The sequence below is a fragment of the Calonectris borealis genome, chromosome 22, assembly GCF_964195595.1.
Source record: "Calonectris borealis chromosome 22, bCalBor7.hap1.2, whole genome shotgun sequence".
Lineage (NCBI taxonomy): Eukaryota > Metazoa > Chordata > Aves > Procellariiformes > Procellariidae > Calonectris > Calonectris borealis.
In genome coordinates this window covers 5,226,439-5,237,630 of record NC_134333.1, presented here as the reverse complement: position 1 = coordinate 5,237,630, position 11,192 = coordinate 5,226,439, and the positions used below count along the sequence as shown (strand labels likewise).

The following is an 11,192-nucleotide window of genomic DNA, read 5'->3' as shown; positions in this document are numbered from 1 at the left end:
CGGCCACCCCGACGCAATCCCAGAGGTGTGCCCAGGAGAGCAGATGTCACCAGGACCATGTGTGAGGACCAGGGCTTTCACCCAGAGCTGTCCCACACCAGGAACGGGCTCTGCTGTGGGGCAGGGGGTCTGTGGGGACCCCAAGGTCCAGATCCCCCCGTGAGCATCCTGCCTGCATGTCGGGGTGAAACCTGAGCACCCACGGGGTGCTGGCAACACCTTCCTGACGGCAGCTGGAAAAGGGTGCAAGGACCTTTCCTGATGGGAAGCACCAGGGTTGGGATCCCAGCTGGGGATGCAGGGTAGGAGTGGAGACCCCCACGCAGGAGATCCGGCATGGACCAAGCCCGGTGGGAGATGGGTGCTAGGACAGGTCCCAGGCTGCCTGCTGGAACCAGGCAGGGCCAGGCTTTGCTCTCAAAGGTCCCACCAGGTCCCTTCTGACTTGGGGTGGGATGCCCCATGTCAAAGGCAGGTGCCATCAGAGCAGCAGACAGGGCTGGGCAGGGTGGGGTTGACATGAAGGACAGCTATGGCTCTCCATCCCCAGGAGAAGCAGGGACGAGGCCAACAGTACCATCTCCTGGCCATGGGGAGGGCTGCGATGGTGGGACGAAGGCCATGAAAGCAGGGCGTGAAATGGGGGCTGTGCGTTGGGAAGGACAGGGCTTGTGGCCCCCTTTGCACGGGGAGGTGTTTCACGAGGGGTTTGGGGTTGCGCTGATCCCCATGAGCATGGTACCGAGCTACAAAGAGGGAGCCCAGTCCTGGTTTTTGGGCTGCTGGAGGTCCTTGGTGCAGGTTGGACATCGTAGTGCTTGCACCAGTGATACCAGGAGGATGAGGGCGGGGAGCATCCTGCTCACCCCTCATCTCAACCCCAGAGATTGAGATGCCTCCAGAGATGGTAGAACAGCCAGAGCGCCTGTGATCCCTTGGTTCGGGGACTTCTTATCTGCTCTTCTCTTGGGCCAACCCTGCCCGACCCATCCTGGGCGCTGCACCTTGATGGTTGTTGAGTTCCTGTGACCACAAAGAGCCTCCTGACCATGGCTGGGACCTGGCCATGCCCTTTGGGAAGCGAGGACACCCCGCTTCGCTCGGGGGAGCTTTTCTGAGAGACGAGTGCATCACAACTGGGGTGTCACTGATGTTCCTTCATCGCTTACAGCTTCCCTCTTCATCTAACTGCCTCTGCGTCTGTTGCTACCAAGTCCTCGTACTCTCGTGTCTCCTTTCACCACGTTGCTGGTGTTTGACTCGCGACACGTGAAGGCTTTTACCTGACAATTCAAATTACGGGGTGGCTGTTCGCTCCCTGCTAGTAGTCCTTAAAAAAACATTCTAGAAATGATGTGTCCAAATAATCGTCTTCAATGCGTGCCCAGGGCTAATTTATTTTTTTACATTAAGGTCGACTTCGGACTTCGGTTTGTTTTCTTAATTAAATTCAATTCACTGGAAAACACTCAAGCAGGACATCGTATTCTTCTGGTTTTCTCCCCTGAATTTGCAGGTCCACAAAAAATACTGTTTCTTGATGTTAGAGCCACCCAGGCAATATTTCCTCACCCAAATAAACATTCCTAGACCTAGATTGTGCCGCCCAGAATAAACCCAAGATTATCATGAGAACTTGGCACTGAAGGATTAAGCTCCAGAAGCTTGAGGGTATTTGGACAGCTGACCCCACCTCACATACCTCCAAGGAGCTGGACCTTGGGGTACCCCAGATAGGGAGGGAGCCGTTTTCTCAAGGTTCCCCAAGGGCATGGCTCTTCCTTTCTGCCTTGCTGGAGGATTGATGATGATTTGAGGACCTCCTCTGAAGTTGCGTGGCTGAAGTGAAGGTCAAGCCAAAAGTCCTTCTTGATGGAAGGATCAAGATCTTAATTCCTTTGCCTCTGAGATGCTGAGATTGGATTTCTATTTTCAGTGCTGCTGAATTTCTCAGTGGCTATAATGACTTCCGTGTATAACTCCACTCTTCGTTCAGTCCATTGCTTTCTCAAGTGCACATTTTAACGTATTAAGCCATGGGAAGCAGTGGAAGGAGAAGGAACGTGTGCCTTCCGTCAGTAAATCAGCTTCTTCTGTAGGTAAATCAGTTTTTACAGTATAAAATACAGGACTAGAGAGAGAAAGTTCATGTGGAGTCCTGGGATATGGATTTTCAGGGCTGTGAGGAGTTTGGAAAACAGATGAAGATAAACATAGTTCCCAACCAGAAATATTTTGATAATGTCACATGGTAAATAGCTCATCAAGGGATTGATTATACGTAACTTGGTGTTTGCTTATCATCTGCAGCTTGAAGGCAATCGGCTTGGTTCCCAAGGGATGCGTGCGAGCTCAGAGTCTGTGTAACGAGGAAAACACGGAATAGATAACGGGTAAAAATTGGGATATGATGTGTGTGAACATCAAGAGAAGAGCAGTGGAGGAAAAAGGGGTTCCTCAGCCTCCCCCTGTTCCTCTGGGAAGGGAAAAAAAAAAAAAGCCATGGATAGAATATGAAACATTTTTGTTTATTTGTTTCTAAGGAGCTTCTACTCCAACTCAGAGCAGTGAATCCACTTCTCCCACCGAAAACATGGGAGGAACGGAAAGCAGGTGAGCTCTGTCAGGAGATGTCTCATCCAGCCGTTAAAGAGCCATGGTCGAACCCTGTGAGGAATGACCTACGGCATGCCAAGCAATGAAAACATTAAGGTGACCTCACCGCTGTTGGGGGGTCCCCAAAAGGGCTCCCCGTGCTCCGGCTGGAGGTCCGTGGACCACCTTCCAAATTAAATTCCTTCTTAAGTTGCATCTACTGTTTCCAAGAAGGGAAGAGACCACCAAGTCCTGGGCAGAGCACGTTACAACTCTGCCACACCGCGGCGGTCTCCTGCTTCCCGGGGTCGGATGTACCCAGAAGCAGCCACCAGCCACGGACGTTATTAACAGGAAAAGGCTTTTGCCACAAAAATTCAAGTCAGGCCTGGGTGCTGATAAAGCCTTGGCAGCTGGAGAGTCGATGCCACAATAACGGGACAGGAAGGTGACAGCATCCCTCCCTGTCAGCCCAAGAGAAGAGCAGATAAGAGCCATGAAGTCACCCAACCAAGGGACCACAGGCGCTCCGGCAAGTCTACCATCTCCGGTATGGTAGACTTCCAAATCCTGATATGGAAACCTCCTGTCGTGGTGGCCATCAGCTTCCTAGAGGGTTCTGCAAACTCTCCGAAAGCGGGTTTGTCATCGCCGGTCCAGCAGCAGCTCTGGTGGTTGGTGACCCTGTCATTTGTGTCCCGCGAGTGCTCCTGGCCAGAGCTCTCAGACGTGGTTGTGAGAGTGGGTGGATTCAATTCTGTTTAATAAAAATAACATTTTCCTCCTACCCCCTGGTGGGGTGGAGGAAGAGGAGGAGGAAGGGTTGAAGTTGTGCCTCAGCTGTGCGGTTTTTGGCACAGCTGCACCCTGGCAGCGGGCACAGGGCTGGACCACTCCAACCAGGGCACCTTCACCAGTCCTCCAGTGTCGGCATGTGCTGGAGGAGAGCAGCCCCCAGCCCAGCTTCAACAGGAGGTGGGTTTTCACAGAATGGTTGAGGTTGGAAGGAACCTCTGGAGGTCATCTGGTCCATCCCCCTGCTCCAGCAGGACCACCTAGAACAGGTTGCTCAGGACCACACCTAGGCAGCTTTTTTTAGTATCTCCAAGGATGGAGATCACACAACCTCCCTGGGCAACCCGTGCCAGTGCTCCATCACCAGTAAAAAAGTGTTTCCTGAGGTTCAGATGGAACCCTCCGTCTTTCAGTTGGTGCCCATGGCCTCTGGCTCCATCCTTTCTGCACCCCCCCTTCAGGTATTTATGTATATTGATGAGGTCCCCCCTGAGCCTTCTCTTCTCTTGGCTAAACAGTCCCAGCTCTCTCCACCTTTCCCCATAGGTGAGGTGCTCCAGTCCCTCCATCATCTTTCATTGAAGTCTCTCCAGTGTGTCCATGTCTCTCTTGGACTGGGGACCCCAGAACATGACAGAGTCCTCCAGGTGTGGCCTCACCACTGCTGAATAAAGGGAAGCATCACCTCCCTCCACCCACCGGCAATACGGTGTCTAATGCAGCCCAGGACACCGTTCACCTTCTTTGCAGCAAGGGCACATTGTTCATGGTCAACCTGGTGTCCACCAGGACCCCCAGGCCAAGCTCCTTCCCAGTTGGAGGAGGTTGGAGGTCACACAGCAGTTTCTGGCCTCCTTCCAGCCCTGCTGGTACCAGACTTGACCCAGAAATGGAGAGACCAGAGTCCTCAGGGCTCATCCGGGCTCCTCCTGCCTGTAGGCTCAGGACATGATGCCACCCCACCTTGACGATGAGGGAAGACTCTTCTGAACAAGGGACACCAAGGGCTACTGCTGGAGCCGTCCCCACTCAGTCCCCAGGGCCAGCATCTCTCCTGGAGAAGACAACGGTGGTGGCCCAGGTAGGGGGGAGAGCCTGGTGCCAGCTCCCAAAGGGTGGGCACACCTTGGGCAGCTCTTTCCCACCCCTCCCAGTGATTTTTTTGGGGAAAAAGGAGCAACACAGGGAGTGCTCAGAGATCCTCAGCGCTTTATTGGTGACAGCTCAAGCCCAGGTGGCCATGCAGACAGGAGCACTGGTTCCTTGCTGGGGACAGCAGCCATGGCTGTCCCCACACCAGCACAGGGACACCATGGGACCCCAGAGCTCACCCACGGGAGAGGAACCCGGGGGTTGGGGTCTACCCCAGGCTGGCCAGGTCATCGTGTAAGCTGCTGGAGGAGGTTTCATCCCCATCACTCCCTGCTCCTCTCTCACCAGCTGCTCTAGGTGGTCCAGGGCTGGGGTGGCACGGCCACGCTGACGCTGCTCTCTGCTTCCCCTGTGGCCACAGTGCTCCCACCTTCCTCCTCCTCTTGGTCCGTCAGCAGCTCTGAGAAGCTGGGACCTCGTCGGGGTGGAGACCCGGAGGCTTGGTCCTCCTCCGGGCTGGAGCCCAGGTCTGCAGACAGATGGACAGAGGGAACGGTGAGGAGCTGGCCGAGTTCAACCTCCCTCCTCTGCTGGAGGAACACGTGTGGCACCCGTGGGCCAGGTCCCATGGGGATCAGCTCTGGATCCCAGAGATCTGGATCCCAGACAGATCCCAGCCCTGCAGAGCGGGATGCGCCTGTTCTAAGGTTGCATCAGAAATGGCCCCTTGGGGATGAGGATGGAGAGGACTTTAGGGCACTGAAGCTGGCCCAGAGCAGAAATGCCACAGTGGGGACATGCCCGGGTGTTTGGTGGCACCAGGACATTGGAGCAAAGGTGGGGGAAGCTGCCCAGGAGCAGGATTTGGGGGTGACAAAGCAGAGAGAGGTGGGTTGGTGGGGTGCGTTGGGGATGATGCTTCAGAGACCATCACCTTCCTCATCCTGAGCCTCTGACGCTTTCCTCTCCGGGCTCTGGGACAGCAGGGTCAACCTGTTGAGGGCCAGCAGAGCTTTGCCCGTTTTCTGGAGAGAAGAGAAGAAGCACTGAGCCCCACCAGAGCCATCCCCATCCCCACGTCCTCATCATCCCCCCAGGTACCTGCCACTTCCGACGAGTCAGGAACTGTTTGATCCTCTCCTTGGACAGCGCCTTGGTGCTGCTGGGCTGGGGCTGCTGCAGCCAGGGGTGCAGCAGAGCCCCCGCGCTGGACAACCGGCGGCTGGGGGCAGATGGGGGGTCATGGGGAGGCTACTCCACCATCAGACCCTCAGCTGCTGGCACGGTCCCATGGAGCACCCCCTCCACCAACTACATTGAGTGCTTTCCCCTTGGCACCCCAAAATGCAGCCCAGCTCCAACTCAGCACCCCACAGCCACCTCCAGGTCCTACCGTGGGTCCTTCTGCAGCAGTTGGCTGATGAAGTCCTTGGCTTGCTGGGAGATCTCTGAGAAGGTCTCCTCCTCGAAATCCCACCGGGCAGCTGTGATGTTGCTCAGCGTCTCCATGTCGTTGTCCCCCTGGAAGGGGGACTCCCCGCTCAGCCTGGAGAGGTGACACAAGGACATCAGTGACAGCTCAGCCCACTGCAGCCTGACCTGCTGTCCCCAGGAGGCCACTCACAGGATGTAGCAGATGACACCAACGCTCCACATGTCTGTGGAGAAGTCCACGGGCTCAAAGGCGACCACTTCTGGAGCCATGAACTCAGGGGTGCCGTGCAACACCTTCACAGGGGTGTCTGGAGCTGCAGAGAAGATGGAGACCATGGGGCAGGTGTCCAGCTGGGATCTCCCCGGGCCAGCCCAGCTGCACCCCAACGTGTGCCGGGTGGATGAACCCCTGCGTCCAGGTGGAGCTGCCTCCCTCCAGGATCCATCGCAGGTCTTGGTGATCTCCTAGAGCATCTCTGGGTGCCGGGCATCAGCAGGCCCAGGGCTCCCCACCTCAGAGGCAGGGCTGAGGACATGCAGGTTTCCCCAGAGCATCTTACGGTCACCAGGAAGGGCCCTGATCTGGTGCCACAGGGCTGCCCATCCCAAAGGCATGGGCAGGAGGATGCCAAGCTCCTTGGTGACATGCCCAGCCGGATCGTGTCCCTGTGACGGTGACAGTCCTTGCCCTGGTCCTCCAGGAACCCCTCATCCTCGCTCACCCAGCTTCCGCGCCAAGCCGAAGTCGATGATCTTGAGCCAGTGGCTGCCGGGACTGACGCAGACGATGTTCTCGGGTTTGAGGTCAAGGTGGACGATGGCCTGGCCATGCATGAACTGCAGCCCCTCCAGGATCTGCCGCATGTACTGGGCGCTGCTGGGCTCCGTGTGCTCAAAGTCATCGTCCACAATGCGCTCAAAGAGCTCCCCGCCTGCCACGCTGGGGGAGGACAAGGTGCTGGAGACCCCATTGAGGTCTACCAGCCCCGAGGAGGAGAAGCCTCCCCAGGGAACCCAGGCCCAGCGCTCTGGGAGGACCTCACCACCCTTATCTCCAGGGTCTACAGGTTCCCCATCCATCCTACGCCCCATGCCAGCACCCCACGGTGCAGGACCCCTCCCCACCTGCCACGCTGGGGGAGGACAAGGTGCTGGAGACCCCATTGAGGTCTACCAGCCCCGAGGAGGAGAAGCCGCCCCCAGGGAACCCAGGCTCAGCGCTCTGGGAGCATCTCACCACCCTTATCCCCAGGGTCTGCAGGTTCCCCATCCATCCTACACCCCGTGCCAGCACCCCACGGTGCAGGGACCCCTCCCCACCTTCAATGCTCTTCCTTACAGGGTCCAGCACATTCCCCACCACCCCCAAACTTGACTCTGCCCCCCCTCCCCCCCCCCACTCACTACTCCATCACCATCACCAGCTCGGCGGGGCCCTGGAAGGCGGCGAGGCACTGCACGAGGCGCGGGTGACGCAGCAGGTTCATGAGCTCCACCTCGGCCCGAGCCGCCTGCTTCTCTTTAGCCGTCCGCGTCCGGAAATATTTCCCAGCCCGGATTTTGCCAGTGGTTTTTTCCTGCAGCCGGTACACCATCCCAAATTTTCCCCTGGGAGAGAGCGAGGATGAGGAATGGAGGAACCATCACCACCACTCTGCATCCCACCCATGGCTACGTATGGACAGCCACGGACCACCCCCCAGCAGCAGGGATGTGGGACCACCCCCCCCCCCACTTACTCTCCCAGCTTCTCCAGCTGCGTGTACACATCCGAAACCTTCTCCTGGCTGTTGATGACCACATCGCAATATTCAAAGGTCTCCTCGCCTCCTGGGAGGGATGGAGCGGGGTGGTCCATGCATGGATCCCTCATGCCCGTGCTTCCCTCCAGTGCCTATTTCTGTGCCCCCCCCCCCAGCTCCATCCAGGTCCCACCGCCCTCCCCATGCGGTGCAGATGGGACGCGGGGGGGGACATGGGGAAGGGGTTACTGCTACAGGAGCTCCTGGAGCAGCCCAGCACCCTGTAACTCAGAGTTTGGGGCAAAAGGTGCTTTTAGGATCAAAAATCCAAGCCAAATGGGGCCATTAAACAGGATGGGGTGGAGATTGGTGCTGATGTGGGGGGGTCACACCAGCGCTGGGATCCCTGTGCAAATCCCGCGCCTCCCCCAGGACAGACCGAGGGCTCAGCCGTTACCTTCTGCCTGGGACATGATGGTGCCACCAGCTCCTCGCTGGGTGCCAGCGCAGTCAGGACGGGTGCTGGATGCGGCCCCGAGGCTCCCAGCAGTCCTGCGCCGGGGCGGGGGTGCTGAGGCAGGCGATGCCCGCGTGTCCCCTCCAGCTGCTCCCCGGAGCCCTGCACCTTCTCCCTGCCATGGGAGACCACCAGCATCTCTCCACCTCCACCCAACCTCCTCATCCTACCCAAGAGCTGACATCTTGATGGTCCCAAAGAGACCCAAGGGGCCAAACTCAGTTTTAAAGCAAGGTCCCTTCTCCTCAGATGGGGACAGCAGCAACTTCGGCTCAAAGCCACCATTTTTCTCACGTCTTGCATCAGCCAGGAAATCCCCAGGAAAAGCCGCATTTCTAGGGCAAAGGACCTGTTTCCTTACGTCCCCTCCCCGCTCCATCCACACCAAAGTTGGGAGGACAGGGCGTTTGACACCCAAGGGTGCTGGGCAGTAGCACCCATACCCCAAGCCAAAAGCCACAGCACCAACCTGTCACCGTCCGGTCCCGTCCTGTCCCAGGCCACCAGCAGGTCCCTGGTCCCTCCCGGTCACTGCGGAGTCACCAGGGAGCTGGAGGGGGGACGAAGGGGCGATGCTGGGGGTCGAGGACCGCTGGGATCACACATACGGGGATGTCTCGGGGCTGTCTCTGGGCACAGCCGGGAGCATCCCTCCCGCTCCGGTGCTGGGAACAGCCCCGGTTCTCCCCTCCCTTTCCTTCCCAGCGGAACGTTTCCGGACTTGGGGGATAAACAACCACCGGCATCATCGCTGAGCCCTCCCCAAACCATGTCCAGCCAGGTCCCCAACCCCCCCTTTAGCATCTTGCAGGGTCACAGCTCTGCAACATGGGGGTCTCGGCTGGAGAAATCCCAAGGAGGGGGGGGCCTGCAGAGACCTGACACACCTCATTACATAGCAGAGAGCTCAGTCCTCCAGGCAGGTACCCAGAGTCTGGAGCCTCTCAGGAGCTAAATCCACCGCCCGGCCCCCGGGCACGCCTCCGCCTCCTTCCCCACCCATGGGTGGGTTCCCGCAGACGGGCTGAGCACCCACACCTGCTCCCCTATTCCCAGCTCCACCTGCAGCCAATATCCCGCCGGAGCCATCGCTTTCCCCGAAACCCATCCTGGGCTTTGGGCTTCCCCGGGTGAGCTCGGCTCCGGGTTCAGGGAAGCCGGGATGAAGGGGAACGGGGCATTGCAAAACTCCTCCGGGCCTCTGAGCCCAGTGGTTTGGAGGAAAAATGGGGTTTTCCAACCTTTCTCCCCCAAAAGCGGGACTGCGCGGTCGCTCTGGCACCCGGCGCGCTGCCGTGCCTCAGTTTCCCCTGTTTTAAAATAGGAATAACACCGTGATTTCCTCCCGGAGCTGATTCCAGACCCAGGGATGGGGCAGCAGCACCGCGGGGGGGACCCGTCCTCCCCACGAACCCCACGTCACAGCGTCCCCCCGAGCAGAGGGGGTGTCACCCTGGTGTTACCTGCTGTCCGAAGCCAGGTCTCGTGGGCGATTTGGGGCTCTGCCAGCGCTGGCAGACACGTCACGCCGCCGCTCCCGCGCTCGGCACGAAGTCCACGGCCGCCGGCAGGGTGTCGGGGACAAGCGTCCCCAGCGCCGGAGCGGTGGCAGGGCCACCGTGACCTCGCTGCTCGCCCGTCACCGTGACCTTGCCCCCGGCGGGGCAGAGCCACGGGATGGGGGTGCCCGTGGCTGGGTGTGTGGGGGGGGGGGGGATCCCCACCAGCACCCCGTGGGTGAGGGATGCGGTGGATGCTCCCGGCTCGGCGATGCCGTCAGAGCGCTCGGCTGGGATATCGACTGCCGTGGCTGGGCACGCCGGGGACAGGAGTAGGACACGGTGGGGACAGGGTGATGATGGAGCAGGGCTGGCCGCATCCTGCCTGCCCCTGCCTGCCGGGCGAGGGGTGATGGAGACCCGGCCCGGCTGATATCTGGCACCGCCGGCCGTAGCTCCTGACCCTGCTTGGCTCCGGACCCCTCTCTGGGGCAGGATGAGGCCGTGCGGGTGATGCTGGGCTGCTCCCAGCACAGGGAGAGGCAGGATACGGCCCAGGCGTGCGAGGGATCCCAGCAGCCACTTGATGTCAGTGTTGGCCTGGTGCTCGTCCCGGTGACGAGCAGCCAAAATGAGCAGAAAAAGGCCAGGAAGGGGAAAAAAGCTTTGGGGTCTGGGGGAACCTGGGGGGGGGCCGGTGGCAGCATCCGCTGTCCCCGCGAGGACACGCCGGGATCCAGCGCTTGGCTGGAGGGTGAATCCCTCGGGAGCTGCTTCCCATCCCCATCCCACCCCTCCAGGAGCAGCCGGGATGGAGAGTCGCATCCTTGGGACAACCCCATGACACCAGCCCGGGAGCCCCTGGGGATGCCACGGGCACCCGGGTGACCCCGCACGGTGACGGGCCACCACCCTGGGCACCATCCGGACTTGACTTCTTGCCGCTAAGGAACACGGATATATTTTTTTCCAGGCATTCAATGAGGATAACGAAGGGCTCGAGGCCAAGCGCAGGTCTGGGACGGCGCGGCCATCCCCAGCTCCATCCCTCATCCCGCAGCACTGGTGGTTATCCCGCTCCCAGCCCTTAATTCCCATGGGATCGGAGCCCGGCTCCCGAGCCCGCGTAAGGAGAGCATTTAATTTTCAAGCTCTAAACTAAATTCCCCGCAATCCCATTTACTGGAGCATCCCCAGTTTAGGATCAAAACCAGAAGGATTTTAAGGAGCGAGGGTAAAGGAGGATGGACGAGCAGATCCATCCATCCTTCCGTGTTTTCCAGCCTTCAAAACGAACCTCGTTACCGACAGCGCTTCGTTTAACGGCCACCGATCTCTGGGCCTTTCTCGCACCTTTGCTTTCGGGTTTGGGAAGGTGGCCCATCCGAAATGTGCATCACCCATCGTGGACATCCTTTTCTCGTGCTTTATAAAATTAATTCATTAATAAAATGAATTAATTAATCATTAGCACTCGCACCCGGGCATCCATGGGTTCCCGCTTGGGTGATCAAGTTG

At 58.9% G+C, this 11,192-nt stretch overlaps 1 protein-coding gene across 2 annotated transcripts; it reads right to left on the bottom strand.

The window, feature by feature from the left end:
• Nucleotides 1-4,583: 4,583 nt before the first annotated feature.
• Nucleotides 4,584-8,842, bottom strand: LOC142091822 (myosin light chain kinase, smooth muscle-like). Of its 2 annotated transcripts, XM_075171199.1 has the most exons (10): nucleotides 8,645-8,842; nucleotides 8,116-8,290; nucleotides 7,656-7,746; nucleotides 7,321-7,524; nucleotides 6,639-6,856; nucleotides 6,107-6,230; nucleotides 5,876-6,028; nucleotides 5,584-5,704; nucleotides 5,417-5,507; nucleotides 4,584-5,011 (listed from the first exon to the last, which is right to left on the bottom strand). In XM_075171199.1, exons 2-10 carry the CDS (start codon nucleotides 8,129-8,131, stop codon nucleotides 4,836-4,838), a joined length of 1,194 nt encoding a protein of 397 aa, XP_075027300.1. In that variant the 5' UTR covers nucleotides 8,132-8,290; nucleotides 8,645-8,842; the 3' UTR covers nucleotides 4,584-4,835. The 2 variants fall into 2 exon arrangements, with proteins under 2 accessions (XP_075027300.1, XP_075027301.1); XM_075171200.1 differs by lacking the exon at nucleotides 8,645-8,842 and having other exon boundaries at nucleotides 4,879-5,011; nucleotides 5,417-5,475; nucleotides 8,116-8,219.
• Nucleotides 8,843-11,192: the final 2,350 nt, after the last annotated feature.